This window comes from Mustelus asterias, chromosome 16, assembly GCF_964213995.1.
Source record: "Mustelus asterias chromosome 16, sMusAst1.hap1.1, whole genome shotgun sequence".
Taxonomy (NCBI): Eukaryota; Metazoa; Chordata; class Chondrichthyes; order Carcharhiniformes; family Triakidae; genus Mustelus; species Mustelus asterias.
The window spans coordinates 68,783,510-68,810,255 of record NC_135816.1 but is presented as its reverse complement, the minus strand read 5'-3'; the positions used below and the strand labels follow the sequence as shown (position 1 = coordinate 68,810,255).

Genomic DNA, 26,746 nt, shown 5'->3' with positions numbered 1-26,746 from the left:
CTGGTATAAGCCAATTACTTTCCCAAATCCGTTCAACCATGACTTGTGACATATCTTGCCAATTATGCTATACCCATAAATTCACCACCTTCCAACCATCAGATATCTACTTGCTAGTTGTGGATTAGTTTACCAGGAAATTACGGCTTAAGTTTGTGTCAGGTGCACACCAGCCTTTACGGCGGTAATTTAAATTCCTGTAAACATCCAGCTAATGTACTCTTGAATCATACCCTCCTACTTTTGAATTGTCCATGTCCAATGCGCAGGACTACTCTCTTAACACAGGGGGACACAAAAACAGAACAATCCAGAGGCCGAAGAACTTCTCCCTCACATTCTGAAACTACAAGGGATCACAATGCAAGCCCCGATGTTCAGTAACATTTTCACTAGTCCCTTGCTGCAAAACTCAATTATAGAATTGAGTCATGGAGTTAAGGGCAGACATGAAGAGCAACAGCAACAGGGCACAGGTGTGGAAGTCATAATGAGTCAATTATATTTTCTCCAAAACTAAAGTCCCAGTGCACCAAAACTGAGGTGAAATTTTAAAAAATACAAAAATGGGCAGCCCAGCATGTGAAGATTTCCCTGAAGAAGGGAGCACCAAAAGAGTTAATTACTTGAATATAAATTAAGCACAAACAATGGTGTTCACTCAGGTAGACAACCATAGTAACTTGTTGAGTGCTTACCCAGAGGGCCAATGAATAAAATGTCAACAGTAATCCAGTCACACTGTTAGTTAACTCTCAAGCTGACACTATTTCCAACAACTCAAATTTAGATGGCTTCACTGCGGAATAGAAAAAGACAGTCATGTTAACCGTTATAGTGTTGCTGACAATGTCACTTAAATGAGGTTCGTCTCCCCAGTTAAAAGGCACCGGCTGCTTATTGCAACTGATGAAAATCCATCTCAAAAAGGACTTCAACAGCTACTGAAGAGACAGAAGAGCCTTTGAACGCTTCTTAAAATGTCAGGGGCAGCCATCTTAATTTATACTGACTTGATTCAATTTTGAAACAAAAAAAAACACAAACCAGGCTTCCCGCACTCCAAGGGAAACCTAGTTTCAGGATTTTACTCAGAGGTCAGGTGCGCAGAGATGCTGGAAGTCTTAAAGCGCATCAAGGTAGATAAATCCCCGGGACCTGATGAAATATATCCCAGGACGTTGTGGGAGGCTAGGGAGGAAATTGCAGGTCCCCTAGCCGAGATATTTGAATCATCGATCGTCACGGGTGAGGTGCCAGAAGATTGAAAAGTGGCAAATGTTGTGCCTTTGTTTAAAAAGGGCTGCAGGGAAAAGCCTGGGAATTACAGGCCAGTGAGCCTCACATCTGTGGTGGGTAAATTATTGGAAGGTATTTTGAGAGAGAGGATCTACAGGCATTTAGAGATGCAAGGACTGATTAGGGACAGTCAGCATGGCTTTGTGAGTGGAAAATCATATCTCACAAATTTAACTGAGTTTTTTGAAGGGGTAACTAAGAAGGTAGATGAGGGCAGTGCACTTGATGTTGTCTACATGGACTTTAGCAAGGCCTTTGACAAGGTACTGCATGGTAGGTTGTTGCATCAAGTTAAATCTCACGGGATCCAGGGCGAGGTATCTAAATGGATACAAAATTGGCTTCTTGACAGAAGTCAGAGGGTGGCTGTAGAGAGTTGTTTTTCAAACTGGAGGCCTGTGACCCGCGGTGTACCTCAGGGATCAGTGCTGGGCCCACTGTTATTTGTCATTTATATTAATGATTTGGATGAGAATATAGGAGGCATGGTTAGTAAGTTTGCAGATGACACCAAGATTGGTGGCATTGTGGACAGTGAAGAAAGTTATCTCCAATTGCGGAATCTTGATCATTTGGACCAGTGGGCTGACGAATGGCAGGTGGAGTTTAATTTAGACAAATGCAAGGTGATGCATTTTGGTAGATTGAACCAGGGCAGGACTTACTCAGTTAATGGTAGGGCATTGGGGAGAGTTACAGAACAAAGATCTAGAGGTACATGTTCATAGCTCCTTGAAAGTAGAGTCACAGGTGGACAGAGTGGTGAAGAAAGCATTCGGCATGCTTGGTTTCATTGGTCAGAACATTGAATACAGGAGTTGGGACGTCTTGTTGAAGTTGTACAAGACATTGGTAAGGCCACACTTGGAATACTGTGTGCAATTCTGGTCACCCTATTATAGAAAGAATATTATTAAACTAGAAAGAGTGCAGAAAAAATTTACTAGGATGCTACCGGGACTTGATGGATTGAGTTATAAGGAGATGCTGGATAGACTGGGACTTTTTTCTCTGGAGCGTAGGAGGCTGAGGGGTGATATTATAGAGATCTATAAAATAATGAGGGGCATAGACAAGGTAGATAGTCAATATCTTTTCCCAAAGGTAGGGGAGTCTAAAACTAGAGGGCACAGGTTTGTGAGAGGGGAGAGATACAAAAGTGTCCAGAGGGGCAATTTTTTCACACAGAGGGTGGTGAGTGTCTGGAACAAATTGCCAGAGGTGGTAGTAGTAGATGTGGGTACAATTTTATCTTTTAAAAAGCATTTAGATAGTTACATGGATACAATGGGTATAGAGGGATATGGGCCAAATGCAGGCAATTGGGGTTTTTAAAAAAAAGGGCGGCATGGACAAGTTGGGCCGAAGGGCCTGTTTCCATGCTGTAAACCTCTATGACTCTGAGATAGGAGAATTCACGGCTCTACCAACCCAACTGTTAAAAATGGCCGCCCCACGAATTTGGGATTTTGTTTTCCTTCATCTCTTACCACCCCCCATGCCTCATCCACTTAACCTCATGAGACCACCCACCCCTCATGACCCCTCACATCCCCTGTGCCAACCCATGCCCTTCTGCCCAACCCCCATAGTCCTTCATATGCCCTATGCCCCTCCTGCATTCCAATGGTCCTTTATGGCCCTTATGCCAATTTAGTGCCAACCCGTACCCCAGCCCTCCATCATTTGTCCTTACCCTTTCCATATCAAAGACCCAGACGTAGATTTTCCAGTTTCATCCGCCATGGGAATTGTTGCAAGCAGGCTGGAAAATTTCGCCGACCATTTATTTTTAAGAATATTTTACTGAAAGTTTTGCATTTGACCACAAAACTCAACAAATGGTAAATGTGTAGGTTGACTGTGGTTAGGGTGGGGGAGAGGACCTGGGTAAGATATTCTGTCATCGCTGCAGACTCAAATGGGCCAAATGGCCTACTCCTGCACTGTAGGGATTCTATTTATGATTCTTAATGTAGTTTGCTTTACACAGGATTTTTTTTCCCTTTATCAAACTCTCTGCTGAACGCACAATTCAATCTTTAAGCGCTCTCAGATGTTTGCCTTCAGGAAACAAAGTGGGAAAACCGTCTCTCTCAGGGGCCATAAGTTTCCAACGTTCAAGGAAATGGGACTGAAAGTGGATAATGCTTTGCACGTGAATGGAAGTCCTTTTTGTCCTGTCACAATCCCCGAAGGAGCGAACAGCCCAGAAGGAAAAAAAACAGTAAAACGGGGAAGTAAGAATACTGGTCAGAATTGTTTTTTTGCTTCTGGGAGGGAATTATGAAACAGATTAATTTACTCACATTTCTGTGCTTCCATCCCCTTTGCTGCCTTGCATCTCCTTTGTTCTTAAAAATGATATACATGGAGATCCCCCCTTCCTCACCACTGCCGATCCATATAATCATGCTCTTTGTAAAATCAGGTGGATGCTTGGTTCAAAAGAAGAGCAGCAAAGCTCTCCCTGATATCCTGGCCAACATTTCTATCCCTCAACCAACAGATAAATTGGCCATTTTCATATTGTATACAAATTTAGCTGCCTTGTTTCTCACATTAACAGTAGAGATGCTTGAAAAGTACTTCATTGGCGCTTTGGGACATCCTGAGGTTGTGGAATTGTGCTATTGAAATCCAAGTTCCTTTTCCTTCTTTCTTTTGCCCATTCATGTTCCCTTCCTGCCATGTGTATACCCCCCTCCTTAAGGTCACCAAGGATGGTGTGGGAGGAAGTTAGGGCACCCACAGATTAGCAACAAAGTACTGCTGAGGCTGCTTTAAACGCGACATTGCTCTCCCCTGACATCCTCCTTGCGTTTAATCCTCATGCACTGCTGGAAATTAGTAGCTGTTTTATGCCGGCTTGCCACATGGGATAGTAAAACTCTGCCCCTTTGTTTCATGAGGCTCAGTCCAAGAGAATGTTTTCCCACTGATGGTTCATGATACAAGGAATATACTGCAGGGTCAGTTCTGTCACCTGTGGCCTCTGGACTCTACCAGGCTATGCTGCGTCCATTTTGGACAATCCACTTTCCTGCAGTTTAACGGTATGGCCAGGATGTGCACCAGCACTCTTGAAAGACTTCTATTGTCGAATGAAACACAGAGGAGGGAGGAGTGCGTTTGTAACTTTGCCCATTTAGTATTTTGAACAGGAGGAATGTGCTCATTACAAAATGCACCCTTGTGAATTTTGCTTTGTCAGGGATGTGAAGCTGGAAGATTCAACTTGCACATTACTGGTTCAAGGAGTCAAGTCTGGCCTGGTTCAAATTTTCACAGCTCTGTTCTGAAAATCACATGTCACACAATGCCAAGGTTGTTAACTGACAGGGATTTTTTTTTTAAGCATGTTTGTGGCACATTGCTGAAGGTCACAGGTCACCATTTGTAATAAATCAGTCGGAGGCTGTGACCAATGCACTACAAAGTCTTCAGTGGCAAGCATATAAAAGGCCAATAGCAATTGAATCAGATCACGGAATAAAGTCATTCACCATTTGGATGAGAAGCAAAAGAGCTTGCATTTATATTCTGTCTTTCACAGCTTCAGTAAGCTCAAACCACATCACAACCATTTAAGTGCAATGAATGGGGAGTTTTGTATAGGCAAATGCAGACACCAGTTTATTGCTTAGGTTGCCAAAACAGAAGAGAGATACATGACCATCTCTTTGCTGCAAAAAGAACCCCCCAGCTCATTTAGGTTAATGTCATTAGATCTTTTTACATCCACCCGAGAGGATAAGTGGAGCCTTACCTACAAATCTGACCTAAAGCACCACAAGTGTCATCCATATGACTAAGCCTCCCAAGTGACCCAGAATGGCCACCCCCAACTCCCCTATGCACCTACTCAGGCACCACCAGAGGGCTTTCTCCTTAACAGGTTAAATAACTAACAAAGTGATCATTTTCAACTCTCCTTTCAATTTCTTTTGGGACTGCCAAGTAATTACCATAATGTGAATGGCTGGAAGGGTTTTATCCATTCCTGGTACCCCCCCCCCCAAACTCTGTGAACTATCAATGCATTGTTGACCAGATCAGCAAAAAGTAGCATGAAACACACAGATTTGTAACCCTCCCATGTTTCACCTCAACACTGGGTCATAGTGTAGGTCAGCACTGGGCTTGAAGCTAACTAAGAATGACGAGAGGAAAGCCTCCTCTCTCTCCCTCTGCGGGCTGTGAGGTGGATGTAGTTTATTTTCACATGGTTCCTGGTGGTCAGTGACCCAGCTACTGCACAGACAGTCTGCAACTTGGCATGAACATTTTGGCAATCATCCCTCCAAGTGACCATAAAAACTGCTGGTGCGGGGAACTCCAAATGTCACAGGTGTGGTAGGAAGCCCCGATTCAGAGGTCGAGTATGAAGGATCATTGTTCAGTTACCAAATGGGGAGCTTTACTCAGCAGCAAATATGCGATTTATATTCTACACTGGAGTGCTTCATGTTGACACTGAATGGCTAAAGTGGGAATGCTTCCATTCCTCACTTTGAGCAACTTGACAAGGCCACCCAAAGTCTATTTACTATATATATTTAGAAAAACAAACATGCAGCCCTTGATCTTTAGAAGTTGGTGACAAAGACTGGGATTTCAAATATAGTTATGCTCAGTTTGCAACACTCCCATTTTTCAGTCAGATTGCCATGGTTCAAGCTCTCATGGCAATATGAGAGAAATAGAGAATTCTTTTGTTGCCTTGGTCAACACGGCACAGTAGCACAGTGGTTAGCACTGCTGCTTCACAGCTCCAGGGACCTGGGTTCGATTCCCGGCTTGGGTCACTGTCTGTGCGGAGTTTGCACATTCTCCTCGTGTCTGCGTGGGTTTCCTCCGGGCGCTCCGGTTTCCTCCCACAGTCCAAAGATGTGCGGGTTAGGTTGATTGGCCATGCTAAAAATTGCCCCTTAGTGTCCTGGGATGCGTAGATTAGAGGGATTAGCGGGTAAAATATGTAGGGATATGGGGGTAGGGCCTAGGCGGGATTGTTGTCGGTGCAGACTCGATGGGCCGAATGGCCTCTTTCTGTACTGTAGGGTTTCTATGATTCTATGATTTATAAGAGAGGAGCGATTCATCCTTCCATTTTTAAAAACAATTATCCAATTACTACTCATGGGATCCTACTGTGTGCATGTTGACTGCTGCACCTGCCAGAATTACAGACACTGCACTCCAAATAATTCGCTATGTTCCTTGAGATGTCGATGAGAGATGTAACAAATGCAGTTTTTCATCTAAAATAAGGATCTGAGGTACTAACCTCCTCATCCCAAATAATCTAACTGACTATAACTCCCATTTTCCTGTCAAATGGTCAACTGGAAATTTTTTGCCACTTTTCTGTGACCTTCCATCCATTTTAAAACAAACTACTTCTGGGGAAAACGTGCCTTAGTTCAAAAACAATCCTAAAGTATATAATCCAGGCAACTCTACTTATTAGTGTCACAAGTAGGCTTACACTGCAATGAAGTTACTGTGAAGGAAATCCCCTAGTCGCCACACTCCAGCACCTGTTCGGGTACACGGAGGGAGAATTTAGCATGGCTAATGCACCTAACCAGCATGTCTTTTGGATTGTGGGAGGAAACCGGAGCACCCAGAGGAAACCCACACAGACACAGGGAGAACATACAGACTTCGCACAGACAGTGACCCAAGCCGAGAATCGAACCCAGGTCCCTGGCACAATGAGGCAGCAGTGCTAACCACTATGTCATCATGCTGCCCATATTAAGTCTGAAGAATTGTCCTGCTCATGTGTAGTGGCAGCAGGTCAACACGAGCTACACAAAAATCACAGAAAACAAGGAAGAACTTGCAAAAAAAGAAACACAGCTGTGGCCATTCAAACCCAACCCCCAAATGATCACAGCCACAGAGTGCACAAGGTACCTTGTTCTCTGTACCTCTCTTATTCTGGAAGCTTGCACGTCTGATTTTTAAACATTTCACTAGGCAACAGCGCCCTCAGCTTCCCAGGCCCCAAGTCCTGAACCTCCCTCCTAAATGTCTCCGCCTCACTCTCCTTCTTTAAGATGCTCCTCAAACCCTCCTCGACTCATTTAATTGCCTGTCCCACGAATTCTATGCGGCTTAGTCCCATTTTCTTTTGGTCTGATCATGCCTCTGGGGACATTTTGGCACATGAATGGCACTATACAAATGCAAGCTGTTGCTGTTACACACAGTTGGCCCATGGGTGAAAATACAAATAGCCTATTGGATCGTAGATTAAATTTGGATGTCAATTATTTGTAGAGTGCATAACATTAATGCACTCATCCATCAATTCTAATCCAAACAAGAAAACACTCCAAATATTTTACCCATACCCAAAGTAAAAGTTGGCAGTAACTAGAGTTCAGTGCGGACAAACAACAGACAGTTCAAATCTTTTGCAATTACTAAGAAATTCTCTATAACAGAAAAGAACAAAACATGATTTTTTGCATTGGAATTTTAACACTGCAAAGGCAAGTAAAGAATAAATGAGCCTGCGTTTATAAAAAAGGGCCTTTCGCCATCGCAGGATTAGCTCGAAGTACTCCACAGCCAACAGATTACTTTGTGAAGTGTCAGCACTGTGTAATGTAGGGGAAATTATTTATAGCCTTTGTATTATAGTGTCTGAACAACTGAGACACCTTTTTCCTCCGCTTCACCAGTGATAGCATAAACTTCACTCATCATTGCCCCCCCCCCCAATCTCCAGATCAAGTCATTCCATTTGAATTCGTTATTGGATTAATTAGCAAGGGGAACATGCTACCACAGGGAGCAGTTGTGGCAAGTAGCATAGGTGCATTTAAAGGATAAATTAGATATATGCATAAGGGAGAAAGGAATAGAAAGGCAGATTGATAAACATATCAAGTAGGGTAGGAGGATGCTCAAGTGGAACATACACACCAGCATAGACCAAATGGCCCGTTTGCATTATAATTCTTCATAAATTCTTCTGGTTCTTCACCCCTGTTTCTCTCTTTCCAAAATATCACTTCATTCCCTCCTAAAATTTTGTTTTGGCTGAACTGCATTTAAAAAAATTACAGTTGGATTTTCTTTATAATATATTAAAGGTGGTATATAAACTGTTTTTGTTGCAACGTTTTTGGACAATGCCTCATCTCTCCCATCCCAATTTGAATGGTGATTATTTGTAGAGTGCATAAGTTGTAGAAAAACATTTTCAAAACCTGCCTCTGGCCATGCACTGAGTCACCTCTCCCCTAACCCTTAGTAACCCACTATGTGGAGTATCTGAAGGCATTTTGTCATGTGAAAACTCTACATGGGAGCACAGGTTGTTTGCATAAGACCATAAGACATAGGAGCAGAGTTAGGCCACTCCAGCCCACAACCATGGCTGATTTTTTTTTCATCCCCATTCTCCTGCCTTTTCCACATAACCCCTGATCCCCTTATCAATCAAGAACCTATCTATCTATCTTAAAGACACCCAATGACCTGGCCTCCAAAGCTTTCTGCGGCAAAGAGTTCCACAGATTCACCACTCTGGCTGAAGAAATTCCTCCTCATCTGTTTTAAAGGATCGTCCCTTTAGCCTGAGGTTGTGTCCTCTGGTTCTAGTTTTTCCTACTAGTGGAAACATCCTCTCCACGTCCACTCTATCCAGGCCTCTCAGTATCCTGTAAGTTTCGCAGTATCCTGTAAGTTTCCAAGAACCGCCATGATGATGGTTCTTAAAAGCACAAAATTCAGAAGATCAGCCCCTGGGTTCATGCACGCTCACCTTTCATAAACAGAAGTCTTCCACAAGTTAATGCCCCATTTATATCACAAAGCCTATGCTGTTCCAGATTCACAAGAGGTAGGTGATTTACAGCACCAGCACTTTGACAGGTACTCACAGAATTGTGTTCTCCCTATGGAGGAAACTAAACCTAATTTACCAAATGACCCCCAAATTAAGAAGTTACCAACAAGATTTCACTATTTGTAACCTTTACTTTAACACAAATCAAAATCAATGCAAATGAAATATAAATTAACAGGAAAATTATATTTCAAATTACAAGGTAAATTTTACCTAATGCAACAATTAATGCTTACACAACCATAAGCATCCACACCATGCCCCGCACAACTCTGGCACCATGTGAAATCTCGTAATCATTCCAACTCAATTGATTCAGCCCTCGAGTCATAGTCACCAGCAGGCACATTCCATCTAACATCCCTGGACACAGTCGGAACCAACATGACGCATGTCCACCAGTCCTCTCTCACTTCAGTCGTGCTGGCACAGCTTTCCCGAGTTCCTCTTCCACTAACTAATTAACAACACTTGATTCATGATTTGGTCCTCTGATACAAACACTTAGTACTTTCAAATGCCTGAAATATTTGGACCATTTTTGCCATGCCGTTCCTTTGAGCTTGTTTATGCATAACTTCCCTAAGAGCTTCTGGAATTTTAGCTTTCTTCTTAATACCAAATAGACAACCTATCTTTTCGTGGAGCTTTTCCGGCTTCTCCTCACACAAATTCTGCATTCCTTTTTCTGTCTTTGCCTGCTTTCTCTTTGTTTCTGCATCTCTGCGAACAAACTGTCGTCACCCTCCAGCCCTCCTGCTTCTAGCTCTCCTTTGTCTACCTCAGACCACAGCTTCTGGTATTAACCTCCTTCCTGTTGGGATTGCAGACCAGTATTACTTATTCCAGAAAATTGCAATTGCTTCAATTATAAATGGATCAAACTCTTAAAAGTCCTTCACATTCTTAAAAACAATAACAGATTCCATAGACATTTCAAAGAAATTACAAATTTTCCTTATTCTACTGCTTTTGAGTCACAGGTCATCATGTAGCTGTGTGCTCCAGACAACTGGGATAAAATAGGGACCTGACAGTAGCACTGAGACCCTATATCTGGAACAATGACGAGATTTTTATATGGCCACTTATATCACAAAGCAACATTCAAAAGCACAATATAATTCTCTTTTAATGGCACTCATTCAACTCAAATCTACGTGTCAACTCTTGTATTTATGCCACACCATCTGGTTTCCATAGCCTTGGAGTAGAATCAGAAATCCAAATTTTTCAGGATCCACACATTTGGGATAAGCTGAACTTTTTAAGTGTCCACGCAAGGTCTCCTGGAACCTGAATGGAAGGAATCATCTGCATTAAAGCACCTTAAAGAGGTCGCACTTATGAAACCATTTGTCACAAGGTGATCAAACAGAAGAAAATAGCACTACGGTGACAACCACACTCAAAAGAGTGGCTGATGTGGGAAATAAACAATATCTGTGTAGTGGAGCAAGTGGAGGGAGCTCTACGTCACATCTTCCTACTGAGGTTAGCTAGTTGCTGACTGGTTCACTGAAGCGGGAAAGAGTCCCATTCATTAACAATAACATCCCTCACTGTGATAAGAAAAATCTATATGTGGATAAGTTGTATCTTAACTGGGTATTCATCCTTCCCATTCTAAATTCAATCTACTTCCTTTGCCCCAGAGCATGTATTCACATCGAACATCCTTCTGGGATTCAATTTATCTATTTCATTGTGGATTTTAAGTACCTTTTTATCTTTATATCCCTTGCACCTCATATAAGTCTATCCCCATATCTCAGGTGGCTAGTCCAATACATGTCCCTTTTTTGTACTCTCTCCAAGACCAGGATATCCGAGCAGCTGTAATGTGGCCCGAATTTCACACAATGCTCAAGACAAGAATGTTTTGCACAGTACAGTTTCCATTAGTCTTTGTGGGGAATCTCTGATTGGCCATCAGTTGGAATCAGGGGATAGTAAAGAAGGGTAATTCAATGCAAATTAAAAAGAAAAGCACACAATTGGGGGGTTCAATTTCAATTTAAACCCAGAAAGGTCTGCATCTGTAATTCGGCACATTTATCACCGATGTCAGAAAACCTAAGTGTTTGTATGATACTGCGGATTAAAAACATGACTGACCAAAAAATATCCATGCGGAAAGCTTTCTTTCCAAAGTGCTTTGTTGAGGTGTGCTGTTAAAAGGTCCATTAACTCTGCTAAAAAGGCTTTTTTTTTTAAGTGGATGGGGTTTTAAATATGAATGAGGAAGCTACTCGACTCACTTATCATAGTGGTTCCACCTGCCAGGGCAGCCTTTGTTCCTTGAGTGAAATCGTCGGCAGTGGTGGTCCCCTTGTAGGGCATCTGGAAACGGGTATGCACGTCAATGCCCCCGGGAATAACCATCTTGCCATGAGCCTCAATGATCTTCACACCTCCGGGGACAATCAGGTTATCACCGATTTGCCTGATGTGAGAAAGAAAGTAAGCGTAGGTCATTTTTAAATACTAATTTTCATGTATGCAGAACACAGTTTTTCTGTTTGTTTTCACACAGAATAAAGGCAAAGTCATAGAGGAGTCAATCACAAATGAAAAAAAGTCAATGGGCTAATGGGGCAATCGCTGAGATAGATACAAGGTCAATGTTCCTCAGTTAGTTATGGGTCTCTTGTTACAAGCATTCATTTTGAATCGAAGCTGCTTCAGCTGTGAAGCAAGGAGTCACCATCCCACTTCTTCCCCATCTTTCCTGCCCGTCTCCTCCCAAGTGCACTTTAAATGGGAATCTGCTCAGCAGGAACTCAGTCTTATTTCTTTCAGACAAATCTCCACCCTTCCTGATGGAACGCAGCCAATGAACTATCAAATCCAACCCTGATGCCACCGGATGTTCATACACCAAACATACGTATGCCAGAGTAGGGATTTGGAGCTGGGTCCCCAGGCTTCCCTAACTCAGAGGTACTGAGGTCAATGACAGCACCTCTTCCTCCATCATCACCAACAACAACAGGGGCTCTTCTTTGTCTTACTGGATAAACACCTTTTTGGACCTATTACATTCACATTTTTGGAGTGGGGACGTGTGGGTACACACCTCCTGTATTAATCCCCACCACCACCACCTCCAGAGTTTTCTCCCATTCTCTACAAGCATGACCCTCATTGGGTGCTGTTCCCCATGTGTTCAAACATGGGACCCTGCCCAATGGCTGGTTTTCATGGATGTATCTAGACAGTGTTAACAGAATATTGGATAGTTGAGTATGGTGGGAATGCGGGGAGTCCAATTCTGTTTCCACTCAATACATGCAGGGATTCCTTAGTCAATAGCAGCTGATTTTTATCTCCTATCTACCCATAACACAAAACACCATTGTAACAATGTGTCACGACCAGCTAACTAACCTGGACTGTGGATTTCTTTTGAAAAACTAGTGCTCTTATCTGCATGACTCAATTTTGGGCTGAACAATGTACTTACAACTGAGACTGTCACACTTAAATAAAAATAGTCAAAATACTCAATGGCTGAGGTGATGTGATAGCAAATTCCAATGATACTGTCCGATTGAACAAATTTCTCTTCCTCTGTCCAGAATGGCCTTTCCCTCATCTTGACATACGATCCCTAGGTTTAGACTCTCCATTCAACACCTTTTCAGCATCTGCACTACCAAGCCCTCTCAGAACTTAATATGTTTCAGTTTGAAAGGGGTCTGGACAGACTAGATAGGGAGAAACTGTTCCCGCTCAAAAAAGGATCAAGAATGAGAGGGCACAGGTTTAAAATGATCTGCAAAAGGAGCAAATGTGATGTGAGAAAAAACCTTTCCACACAGTGAGTGGTTCGAGTCTGGAATGCACTACCTGCAAGTGTATAGCAGGCTCAATCAATGCATTTGATAGGGTATTAGATGATCATTTGAATAGAAACAACATGCAGGGGTACAGGGAAAAGGCAGCAGAATGGCACTAAGTCATGATGCTCATTTGGAGAGCCGGTACAGACATGATGGACCGAATGGCCTCATTCCGCACTGTAACAATTTTGAGACAGTGATCACCTCTCATTTGTCTAAGCTACAGTGAATATAGACCCATACTGCTCAATCTCTCCTCGAAGCACAAACCTATTCTCACAGGGATCAATCTACTGAACCTTTGTTGCTCCCCATCTTAGACAAATATACCCTTCCTAAGGTGTGGAGGCTAAAACTGCACAATACTCCAGATGTGGCTCACCAAAGCCCTGTACAATTACAGCAAGGCTTCCTTACTCTTGTACCCCATGTGCTCTATCCATTAGTCATCACCGGAAAGTAATCAGTAGTAGTCATGACTGATTTCCCTCTGCACCACACCCTCAACCCTCTCTCTCTCTCTCTCTAAGGCAGCGAAGTTGATTGTAGTTCCTAACTGCTGAGCTGGCTAGGCACTGGCTAACTTGGGGCAGATCAGCAAATGATCCCAGGACCAAAGAGCTCCCTTGGCTTTGGTATTTGTGGCTTACTATAGCATTCTGTCGAGCTGCACGATGAATGTGTCTCCCGGCAAGAAAATATCAAACTCACCACAGTAACTGATCTCAGCAAATGGAAACCATTCACTGTAAATTGTGGTCTAACTGGCAGATGAGATGATAAGAACAAATTACTATTGGAAAATAAACCACCCGAGGTGCTTTTTGTGTAGTATGTGTAAGTTATTTGAGACCACCCCAATTTTGAAAGATACTGCTCTGAAGTCACAGAGACTAGGAAGATCCTGGATTCAATCACTGATTGACTAGGGAAGAGGTTGGGGCGCTACAGCTGGCCTCAATGTTTCTTCACAACAGCAAGGGCCCTCCTGACTCAGATGGGTGGGCATTATGAGGGAAGAAGTGGGCTTGGCCATGACTTTCCCACCAGATCATCCACTAACCAAAGATCGACTGGCCTGTCACAGTTTTGGGTCACAAAAGAAGAGCGATTAACAAAGATGGGGCACCAGAATGTTGGTGAGACAATAGCACCCTAGTATTAGTCACTGGACTGGGGAGCAGGGGAGAGACATAACAGGAAATTATGGGAGAGAAATACAACTAAGCATGAAGTGGGAGGGAACATCTGGCCCATACCAAATTCAGCCTCAGGCCTCGCTCAGACTGGCAAGCAACGGAGGTGGATCAGCCCTTCAATGTAACTCACCATTTGACTGTTTTGCCCATCTCCAAGCAGAGCTGGCCCATAAACAGGTCTTGGCCATGATGTGGGGGGCGGGGGTGGGCCTCTGAGCACAGCTGGTCCAAAACAAATCTTCAACCATTAAGCAGTGACCACCAGTCAGGACGGTGAAAAGCCAGGTGATGCATACATAGTGCATACCCCACCCAGGTGAAGCCCAATTTTAAAACTGGCTTCAGGAACCCAATTTGTATATCGAAGGCATCCAACCCGTTTTGGGCAGTGGGCAGGCAAGCTTGCATGCCTCAAAGCCAAAGCTGACATTTGAGGGGATGATCACATCTCGAAATTCATCTTCCCAATGATGTCCAAATTATTCCCAAGTTAGTAAGAGTGATTCATTCATCCCAATCAATTGGCTTCTTCAACTCAAGCCATTGCGTACCGCAAGGGTAATGACCAACAGTGCACTCATAGTCCCATTCCTTTTAAAGCTGTACTCTGATCGCAAATGAAAGCATTAAGATATTCTGTATAGAGGAATAATTATAAGATTCAGACTAAACAATGAATAATGTTTGCTGACTGGCGGTGTGTGGGATGTGTCATAAACACTACAAGCCACAGCATGAAAGGCTCAGATAGCTGAGGGGCCAGGAGGGAACTATCTTTATCATTTATTTCACTGGGGTTGGTTATCTGGTATGGAGGAGGTTGCTGTCCCTGAACAGCCAGCACAGGGAAGGTGATCATGCAGCCATCACATTGCCAGCAGCAAACATCATCTCTTCAAACCACAGCCTCTAATTATTGTCACATTCTCAGGCAAATGAGAGAGATAGAAGACAGGGCTCTGTGTGCATAGAAGGTTACAATATAGAAATGGGAAAACGCCTACATACACACAAACATATGCATATAAGAGAAGACCGTTTGGCTCCTTGAGCTAGCTCTGCCATTTAATAAGGTCATGGCTAATCTGAATGTGGCCATTTCCTGCCTAATCCCTTCACCCATTGACTCCTTTATCAATCACGACTCTCCCTCTTCATCTAACTCAGCCTTAAAAATATTCAATGACCCTGCCTCCACTTCTCTCTGAGGAAGAGAGTTCCACAGATCAACAATCTTCCATTAGAAAAACAACTCTCCGCATCGCCGTCTTTAATAGGGGACCTCTAATAGTCCCCTAGTTCAAGTCTCTCCTATAAGTGGAAACATCCTCTCAGCATTCACCCTGTCAAGTTCCCTCAGGATCTCACAGGTTTTAATAAGGTCACCTCTCATTCTTCTAAACTCCAATGAATACAGGCCCAACCTTCTAAACTCCAATGAATACAACCCCTTCATCCCAGGAATCAATCAAGGTAACCTTCTCTGCACTGTCTCTCGTGTAATTATATTGTTTCTTAAAAGGAGACCAAAATTATACATAGTACTCCAGATGTGTTCTCACCAACACCCTGTACAACTGCAGCAAAACATCCCTGCTTTTATAGTCCACCCCCTTTGCAATAAGCAACAACATTCCATTTGCCTTCCTAACCACTTGCTGGACCTGCACGCTAACATTTTGCCACTCTTGCACCAGGATAACCAGATCCCTCTGTACTGCAGAGTTCAGCCACTGAATACCTTTGCATATATTCTTCATGTCAAGCCATTTTATATGGCTACTCTATCTGAAGTATCTCACCTAGTGCCAGCCAGCCCACTTGCAAGGCACCTCCCAGATGTCTGATCTATTCAAATTTCTAAAGCCCACCAGCAAATTTGGAGGAAGTCCCTGAAGTCATCCTTGGAACAGTGAAGTCTTCAGTCCCACAATGATTGATGATTGTGTTTTGAAATTTTGACCCAATAATAAAGAAGAAACCACAATTCAAGCCTAAGAGTGGATGTTTGAGGGGAACTTCGGAGACGGTGATGTTCTCCAAGGGTTTACATTGTGACATTGCAGCAACTAACATTGTGAATGAAGAATTCAATCCCAAATTCAATATTTCCATTAGTTACAGCACTGGAGGAATTTACACAGAATGACTGCTCAGAATTTTAAATATGAAACAAAATAACACGGCTAACAAGAGAGATGCCATTGGATGTATGGTTAGGTACTATCTTTCAGTCTGCCAAGCTCCAATAATTTAGTACATCATTTATTGGCAGTGTTCCAACCAACACTTACTGCAAGCATCGCGAGAGGTAGTAGTTATTGGAGTAGGCTTTTAACATCTGAGTAGGTACAGAAAAGTCTCACCCATTTTTCTCCCATTACTTTTTCACCTTAACTTAATCAGACCTTATTTTGGGGGAGACGGTGGTGTAGTGGTAATTTCATGGGACTAGCAATCCAAAGATGCAGGCTAATGCCCAGAGAAAATGGGATCAAATCCCATCATGGCAGCTGGTGGAATTTAATAAAAATCTAGAATATAAAGCTAGCCTCAGTAATAGTGACCATAAAAGTATAATTGATAGTTGCAAAAACCCACCTGGTTCACTAATGTTCTTCCAGGGAAGAAAATTTGCCATCCTGACCTGGTCTGGCCTACTTGTGACTCCAGACACACGGCAATGTGACTGACTCTTAACTGTCCTCTGAAATGGCCTAGCAAGCCACTCAGTTCAAAGGCAATTAGGAATGGGCAGCAAATGCATGTCCTTATACCCCCACCATATCCCATTCACCTAGCAGCTACCCGTGTTCACTGACCTGCACAAGCTTCAAGTCAAGCAAGGTCAGAATTTTATTATCATCCTTGTTTTCAAATCCCCAATAGCTTTGTCCCTCCCCATCACTGTAATCTCCTCCCACCCCACTTCCCTCCAAGATATCTGCTCTTAATTAATTCTAACGCCATTAATAGTCCAGAAGATAATCACTCCACCAATGGTGGTCAAATCTTCAGTCGCCGAGGCCCTAAGCTTTGGAATTCCCTCCCGACACCTCTCCACCTCGCGTTCCTCCTTTAAGACATTGTGGCATGGTATGTTATTTTATGCTCCGGTTAAAGGGCCTCGGGACATTTAATGATGTTAAAGGTATATAAATACAAGTTGTTGTGCAAATTACTGCTTCAGTGGAGCTAGAGTCCAGACTGGAGGAGGACAGATTTCCTTCCCTAATTGAATCAGCTGGAACTTTACAGCGGTTTGACATCAGCTTTCCAAATGGTATTCAAATTCTCAAACTGACATGATAGGGCTTGAACTTGTGTCCTTTGGGTTAATGTTCTAAGTCATTAGTTACTAGCCCAGGTACATAACCACTACACTACTGTACTCTCGAATAATTTTGCTGGTGATTACGTCAGGGCACAAACAAACTAAGCTTGGTGTGTTCGTTTCTAATTTCATTCCTGGAGAATGGAAAAAGTGCACGTACTTGATGAGGCCATCTTCCATGTAGAGGTCCGCATAAAAAGACTGGTCATCGTTGACAATCCGGCCTCCTTTGATCAGCAATCGGTCACTCTATGGATAGAAATTCAAGAGTTATTTCCAGCACATTCATCAAAATACAAATCAATTCATGGTTGAAACTGTACAAGTGATACAGATCTGCAGTCCAAATGCGATCTACCTGCTTGGGTTGTCATGCTTTTTGAATGCGCCGTGCTGCTAAGGAAACTTAACAATGCATATAGTTAGGATTGCCAAATTTTCAAGGTGGCACAGTGGCTAGCACTGCTGCCACACAGTGCCACAGGGACCCAGGTTCAAATCCAGCCTCGGATAACTTGTCAGTGTGGAGTTTGCACATTCTCCCCGTGTCTGTGTGGGTTTCCTCTAGGTGCTCTAGTTCCCCCCGCACTCCAAAGATGTGCAGGTTAGGTGGATTGGCCATGATTAATTGCCCCTTAGCGTCAGTGGGACTAGCAGGTTCGATACATGGGGTTATGGGGATAGGGCCCGAGTGGAATTGTTGTCAGTGCAGACTCAATGGGCCAAATGGCCTCTTTCTGCACTGTAGCGAGTCTATGATTAACACAGAATCACAAAATTGTGACAGCTTAGTCAGGGGCCATTTGGCCCATCGATTCTGCACTGGCAGTTTTCTGGGATTCTTCCCAGGATTAACCCCCAGGAAACTGCTGTGAACAACCCAAGAGAAAAAAATTGTGGCATTGAACAAAACTGTGTTTTTTTCCCCCACCTTTCTTTGAACATTTTTAGTTGTTGGAGTTGGGAAAATTGTATTTTACTAATATTCAGGGTGACAATCGATCATAGATAGATACCCTACAATGCAGAAAGAGGCCATTTGGCCCATCGAGTCTGCACTGACCACAATCCCACCCAGGCCCTACCCCCATATCCCTACATATCTACCCACTAATCCCTCTAACCTACACATCTCAGGACACTAAAGGGCAATTTTAGCGTGGCCAATCAACCTAACCCGCACATCTTTGGACTGTGGAAGGAAACCGGGAGCACCCGGAGGAAACCCATGCAGGTACAAGGAGAATGTGCAAACTCCACACAGACAGTGACCCAAGCCGGGAATCGAACCCGGGTCTCTGGAGCTGTGAAGCAGCAGTACTAACCACTGTGCTACCGTGCCGCCCACTGTTTCCCATCGGTTTCCTTTCTAATTTGCGTGGGAAGGTAGGACACCTGAAGGAATGACAGATGGCAGGAGCATGCTGGGAAGGTCATGTGATGATATCTCCCGACCAGACAGAGCCCCGACATCCAGGTATCCATTCATTATTATTCATCTGTGGGATGTATCTCCGAATCCATCCCAGAAAGATTTTTCTTTTCTTTGGGATGTTACAAGATTTTGGGAACTTGCAAATCTTATTTCTAGTAAGTGTGGCCTCACCACTTAAGACCTGCCACAAATGCAAAGGTCACCCTTAAAGGCCTAAGGACAGGTGATGTGGAAAAGACAAAAATGAAACCTTGACTCCGGTGCAGAGGATGCTCACCTGAGATTGGGACAAGTAGAGGAGAGCTGTGCCTCACAGCTTGACAAAAACAAACACCTGTTCAAGGATATATCTAACATGGCTTATAAGTGCAGACAAAATCAGAGCTGGAGGAGATGCCTGCTCCGTCATTCAATTTGATAAGTTGTGACGCAGTTATTCTTCAAAGAAAATCACACACAAGCCAATACATCTCAAAGATGTGATGAAACATTTTATTTACAACCTTGAATTTACTAGCACCACTACAAATGCTGGCCTTGCCAATGACACCCACATGTTATGAAAAAATAAAGACCAGCTCATTCCAGATATTGCTTCATCAAGATGAAGAACAGAAAGGTACTCTACCCATAATTCATTATGAACAGACTATTGCGGGGTCCAAATGGGGGTCACTGCAGAGATCTTGCTCCTTTCAGTGAGTGCAAAATTTTATGACTCCTCTGCTTTTTGGTTGTAAATTAAACATAGAGGCTCTCAATAAAGTCCCAGCAGCTCATTATATTGGCGGGCCATCCTGTTTGGAACATTAGGTAACATGTACATAGGGACAATCGGACTTCTCAATGCCAGGCAAAGCAAATTAAATCAAGGCAGTAAGCTACAGCAAATCCACATATACACTCGTGTGTGCAAGGACAGAATTAAAGCTGCACTTTTTCAATGGAAGTAATTTAGATCTTTTGATTTACATGCAAGGAAAATGCAATTTATGGATTGAGGAGAGGACAGGAATTATCAATAGTTCTTTACTGTCCCTGTGGGATAGAATGTTTATAATAAAAGGTTTAGATTCCAGTGGGTTATAAAGGTCTGGTCTGAAGTACATATAAAAGCAGTCACTTCAAACTTGATTGATGCAGCAACTTCAAGGAGTCTCTCAGTCTAATGAGTCCAGTAAGAGAGCAGGATTTGCCCATAAAACACAGCACAGGCCACACTGGCAAAGACAAGGCTAACAAAGCGATGACAGCTCTAAGCAAACATATACATTAACGGTGTCTGTATGTGGTTCAGCAAAATCTGAGACTCATTAACTCAACTTGCAGCATGACTATCTGCATTCATAGCTTCGACAAAGGGACAGAGGCCGAGATTTTCCAGCTGTTCCCACCAGCGGGATCCTCCGGTCCCACCGACAGCAACCCTCCCGCCCCCTCCATCGTGGATTCTCTGGCGTCAGATGCTGCAGACAACAGGAAAATCCATTGACTGCAGTGGGATCAGAAGATCCCGCCTTTGGCTAGAAGAACAAAGAAAAGTGTAGCACAAGAGGAGGCCCTTCAGCCCTCCAAGCCCATGCCGATCATGATGCTCTAACTAAACCAAAAAAATAACTAATGGTGGGCCATCTCCACCGCTGCAAAGCATGTCACGGGGTGGGCAGAAAATCCCGCCCAGAGAATAATGTATCTAAGTTTGCTTAAAATACAAACTGTATCATTGCTAGATGGGAATACAAGCTATGAGGAGGATACAAACAGGCTGCAAAGAGACATGGACAGGTTGAGTAAATGGACAACATGATGGTAGGAGGAGTATAATATGGGGAAGTGTGAGGTTATTCACTGTGGTCAGAAGAAGAGAAAAGCACAATGTTTTGTAAATGTTATTGTTCAGAGAGACTTTGATGTACTCGCACAAGGAACACAAAAACAGGTACAGCAAACAATTAGGAAAGCAAATAGCTTGCTGGCCTTTACTGCAATGGGATTGGAGTGCAAGAATAAATAAGTCTTAGTACAATTGTACAGAGCTTTGTTGACTACACATAGACTATGGGATGTAGCTGTGAAGTCCATATTTAAGAAAGGATAGACCTTGTTTGGAGATAATACAGCAAAGGTTCACTAGATTGGGCTACACGGTTGCACAGTGGTTAGCACTGCTGCCTCACAGCACCAGGGACCTGGGCGAGTCCCTGCTTGGGTAACTGCCTTTGTGGAATCTGCACATTCTCCGTGTCTGCGTGGGTTTCCTATGGGTGCTCCGGTTTCTTCCCACAGTCCAAAGATGTGCGGGTTACATTGATAGGCCATGCTAAATTGCCCCTTAGTGTCCTGGGATGTGTAGGTTAGAGGGATTAGCAGGGTAAATGTGTGGGGTTGTGAGAATAGGGCCTGGGGTGGGATTGTTGTCCGTGCAGACTTGATGAGCCGAATGGCCTCCTTCTGCACTGTAGGGATTCTATGATTGGTCCCTGGGATGAAAGGGTTGTTCTATGATGAGAGGCTGAGCAAACTGGATCCAAATTCTTTAGAGTTTAGAAAAGGTGATCTCATTGAAACAATCAAAATTTTGAAGGGGGTTGACAGGACAAAACTGAGAGGTTGTATCCCCCAGCTGAACAATTTAGAACAAGGGGACACAGTCCAAGCATAAGGGACTGATGATTTAGGACTGTGATGAGGAGATATGTCTTCACCTGTAAGGCTGGTGATCTTTGGAACTCTCTACCCAAGAGGGTTGTGGATGCTCCATCACTGAACATATTTAAGGCTGAGATAGACAGGTGTTTGTTCTATTGGGGAATCAAGGAATATGGGGAGCGGGCAGGAGGGTGGAGTTGAAGCGCAAGATCAGCCATGCTCTTACTGAATAGTGGAGCAGGTTCAAAGGACCATATGATCTCCTGCTCCTATTTCTTACATTCTTATGTTCTTAACTTCCAATGACTCAAATAGCCCATGGCTTTGAATGGAAAGGGCAGAACAGAAAATAGCTGGCTTACGGCAAAGAGCATAAGTCAGGAACAGAGGTAGGCCATTCAGCCCCCCGAATCCGATCCTGCCATCAAATTAGGTTATGATTCCATCAGCTGTACAAATTTCTCTATTTCTTTCCCCTTCAGACCCAAGCAGCACAGATGCATGTTAAAAGCAATACAATTGCTCTCCTTTTCTCCAGCAGGTACTGATTTTGCTGGGATATGGGTCCATGGCAAATAACACACTCAAGTAGCTTTTTTTTTCATATCTCAGCTTGGATGGCAAGTGTCACTGGGCCATTTGGCCATGGAAAGCGATGGCGACTGAATTCAATTCACGCTTAATAAACCCCCACAGGCACACGCTCCAGGAACCCTGATGTACTTTTCCTTTCACTCCATCAGGAACAACTCTCCTGAGGAGAGGCGGGGAGTCAGCTTGTGTGTGTTCCAGCACCTCACTCGAGTGACTGCCCTTCAAGTGCAAGTCAAACGAAGCAACAGTACCATCCTGGCCGATGTTAGCCAGTTCAGCACAGACTGAAGATTGAAATTATAACTTTCCTAAGTTTACCTGTATACGTTGAAACTTTGGAACAGGACTAAGCCATTCAACCTTTCAATTAGATCATGGCTGATCTATATCCTACCTCCATCAACCTATCTTGGTTCTGAAACCCATAAAACCCTTGCCTAACAATATCTCATCCATCTCAGTTTTGAAATTTTTAATTAACATTGAGCATTAACAACTTTTCAGGGGAGAAAGCTTTACATTTCTACTATCATTTGTGAAAACCTCCTGACACCATCCTCAAATGGCCAAGCGCTTATGTTAAGGTTATTTTCCCTTTGTTCCCAAGCCCACTAGATGAAATAGCTTCTGCACAGCTTATCAACTAAATTAATCACCTTACACTATACTGGCCTCGGGCAGCACGGTGGCACAGTGGTTAGCACTGCTGCCTCACAACGCCAGAGACCCAGGTTTGATTCCCGGCTTGGGTCACTGTCTGTGTGGAGTCTGCACATTCTCCCCGTGTCTTCGTGGGTTTCCTCCAGGTGCTCCAATTTCTTCCCACAGTCCAAAGTTGTGTGGGTTAGGTAGATTGGCCATGTTAAATTGCCCCTTAGTATCAGGAGGACTAGCTAGGGTAAATACGTGGGGTTATAGCGATAGGGCCTGGGTGGGATTGTGGTCGATGCAGACTTGATGGGCAAAATGGCCTCCTTCTGCACGGTAGATTCTATGACGAGACAACTTGTTCTGATAATTTAATCCTTTTAATCCCATTAAGTACCAGCACCATCTTCCAGTCATCAGAAATAAAGATGGTGGGACATTTGACTGCAGTGAGACGAGGCTAGGTTAAGTGGCACCATCCCCAAAGTCACTGAATTGAACACTGTTCATCATTGTCTCCCAGAATCTAAAAGACACCATGTACGACTTCTGACAAGAGTGTGTATGTAGAGTACTAACATCTGAGCTCTGCAGGCACTTGCCAAGTTTTTAAAGATTCTGGCCGCTCATGCATTCAAAGACGCACGTGGTTCAATTCCATCGAAACACGGAGGCAATTCTATTGAGAATATACAATGGGGGAGGGAGGGCAAATCCTCCTTTCGCAGAAGATCCAGCTAATGGAATGAGCCCAGACAGGAAACTGCCAAGGTTTGCAGGGGTTTTTTTTAACATCCAATCTGCTAAACCAAGCTTTTGTTCATATATTGAAAGCAATCTAATTTTAAAAATGGGTGGATAATACTGGAATGCATGCAGGGAGTCATTCACTCAGTGACATCATGTCTAAAAACAGCCTACACTTGAATACTACTGAAGCTGCTTTGAATTAGGTTGCACGAGCTGGAAATATGAAGGGAAAAAAAACTTTGCACAGTAGCCTAGAACTCCAGCATCATCCATGCAGGGAGGTGGCCTATTACAATGGATGCTGTGTTTGTACTGCCAGGCAACAAACTCCAATCCCCATTTAGACAGGAGTTAGTCCAGTTAGCAAAAGTTGTTTAGGACAGTGAGTGCAATGTGTCTGCATGCGTGCGTGTACATATGCATGTGTGTATGTGTGCACACACAGTCGTGTGTGCATGTGCGCACGTGTGTACACATGTGCTCTTGTATTAACATTTGGTGAAAATTAAGTGGCAAGTTTTAAAGTTTTCTGCATTGTCGTCCACCCCCCGCCCCAAAAACACTCCAGGCAAAAAACAAACGAGAGGCCTGTAAAGCACTCCTAATTGGTTAGAACTGATATTATGGATAAAACCTACCTCCTAGTACGTGGGAAGGTGGCTGCAAAAAAATCTTCCAAACCTCCCTTGCTGTTTCCCATTAGCTGTTTAAATACAGGCACTTGGCCTTGCTGACACATAGACCCTGGTTCCTATTGCAGTATAAAGCTAGATACTGTGAAAAGAATTTGAAAAAACAAAGCAAGGGCACAAAGAACACTTCTCTGTTCTGAATACAGCAGACCCCTTTTACAAGAGAGATGTTTAGAGTGTGAATATAGAGGGCCTGTTCTACAATTCCCTATTAGCAAACTAGACAGAAAGGCCAGCATTTTATGGCCTCGCCACAGTGCGTCTCCCCCACCGGCGGATGCGGCGGGCCAGTTAAATTGCCGTTTACTTTGGCGGGACCATAATAATCAGGTGGGAGGGGCCATAAAACCTTGGCAGAAAATTCTGGAATACACCGAGAGATCAGAATATAACAGACAGCCAGGCAATGGGAAGGGAAATGAGATTAAAACCTTTGTGGATGTTAGCCTAGACTCCAGGAGATCTGCAGTCATTAAAACGTTTCAAGGTTTATTGAATACTCTTCCTTTATAGGATACAGCCGAGACAGGCTAATTAGGTTTGCTGTCGAGAGAAAACAGATGAAAGAGCTGCAGGAGTTAACTGTAAAACTGCCCTGGGTCGAATGTATCTATCCCTTCAGAACCACAGCAGCAATGCAGTGCATGCCATACAGGGGGAAATCAGCAATGCTTAAAGCGTTGTCCAAAAATATAAAATTCCCTGCAGAAAAATATTCTGACCACTTAACTTGATTACAAGTTGAAGAAACTAAAACAAAAAGCTCCATTTTCTTCCAGTCACTTCTCCTTTTCGACTTTAGCGGGTAATCAGTTTTTAATGCTTGTGGCCTGCCTTGATCAGACCTGACTGACCGAGGTTTATAGACTCAAAGTCCCCCACTGAAGCTTAATTGAGTTAAGTAGGACACGAGTACAGCTGCACACATTGAATGGCTGCTCCTGTTCTCCCACTCCCCTCCCCCATTCAAACATAGGCAGACACAGATTCCCCAACACATTCATTGTTGGCAAACTGAAGGTAGGGAGCTTCTTGTGGGCTTCACAATGAACGTCGTACACTGCTTCAGTATGACTAATAGTTCAATCAATACCACAATCCAAACTAATGCCTTTACTCAAAGATCACTCTCAAAAATGCTGCTATACAGAGATAACTGTCAGCTTTGTCCCTTATAATTATCCCAACATCCTAGCATTTGCAGCTTAAAAATCTCAGGATTTTTGAAAGTGGCTTTGGAGCAAAGTTCACCCACAGAGTTATTGGGATTTAGCTTAGAAGCTAAGAGATCTTCCAGTTTAAACTGTCTCCTTCATCCCATCGGCTTCCCTATAATCCACATTAGCTCCCACTCCAGCAACACACTACAATTATAAAATTCTCAGCATCATGTTCATTCAAGGTGGCGCTGGAGCAAGGCGACTTCTTGCGAGCTGTCCCCAGCATGTCCTCTAATCCTATCTTTTACTCTCAATCTATGGTCTTAAAACTGAACTCTAACCCGTTTGAACTACATTATATACTGCACCCTCTCCTTCCTTTCTCCCCTATGTACTCTATGAATGGTATGTATTGTCTATATAGTATGCAAGGAAACAGTACTTTTCACAATAGATGTGACAATAATAAATCAAATCTCCCCCATGGCCTCCTTGCCCCTCCCAATGTCACCTCCTCCAGTCAGAAGATCCTCCAAGGACTTAGTTCCTCCAACTGCTGCCACAACAACGCAGATAGCCAGGATTTCATCCATCTGGCTTCAGGGATGCTGGAATCCCTTTCCCAGAGCGTTCCATCTCTCTCCCTCCCTGTAAAGATCCTCATCTCTTTGACCAGACATTTAGTTCCCCTCCCAATATCGCCTTCTTTGGCTTGGTGTCAATGTTTTGCTTGACTGCGCTCCTGTGGACCACCATCAGGAGGTTTTCCTTTGCTAAATGCTAGTTGTTGCTGCTGCCCTGTTCAGTACAGTGGGAATCACCAGTCAGTTCGCTTTTAATACAATTTCAGTCTCAGTTCCCAACAAGCGCAAATGTGAGTTGGAGTTTTGGTGCTGATGGAGACTTTAGGTAAGAGCCATCGAATCAGAAGTCTACTTTGTACAAATTAACCCACCACCCACAATGCTGTGCAATGGCGGCTTACGACCACCATCAACTCTTACTACCTTGCTGCTGCCCAAGACTAGCATCATCAGGGCCAGAGGCTCTCCAGCTGCAGTACTCTACTTCATTTCAACCCACACTTCCCAGCACTCAGTCAGTTATGATTAAGTAGACGTCTCCCAGCCAACCAAACCTTCATGTTCACGCCAGCAGCAATTACTGGGAACGGATTGGCAAGACCGAAAGCCAATGTCACAACAGCATTTGCAAAACCCAAGTAACTGGGCTGTGGCTCAAGTGTTTTTTTTCCTACATAATAAACTCCTTGT

At 43.6% G+C, this 26,746-nt stretch overlaps 1 protein-coding gene across 4 annotated transcripts in view; it reads right to left on the bottom strand.

Annotated features, from left to right (window-relative positions):
* LOC144505234 (dihydropyrimidinase-related protein 3-like) overlaps positions 1-26,746 on the bottom strand; it is a 212,400-nt gene that overhangs the window by 101,473 nt on the left and 84,181 nt on the right. For all 4 annotated transcript variants that reach the window (XM_078231247.1, XM_078231248.1, XM_078231249.1 and 1 more), the window contains exons 2-3: positions 17,705-17,793; positions 11,428-11,612 (exon numbers count right to left, since the gene is read on the bottom strand). In XM_078231247.1, coding sequence (XP_078087373.1) covers positions 11,428-11,612; positions 17,705-17,793 — 274 coding nt within the window. The remainder of the gene's footprint in view (positions 1-11,427; positions 11,613-17,704; positions 17,794-26,746) is intronic.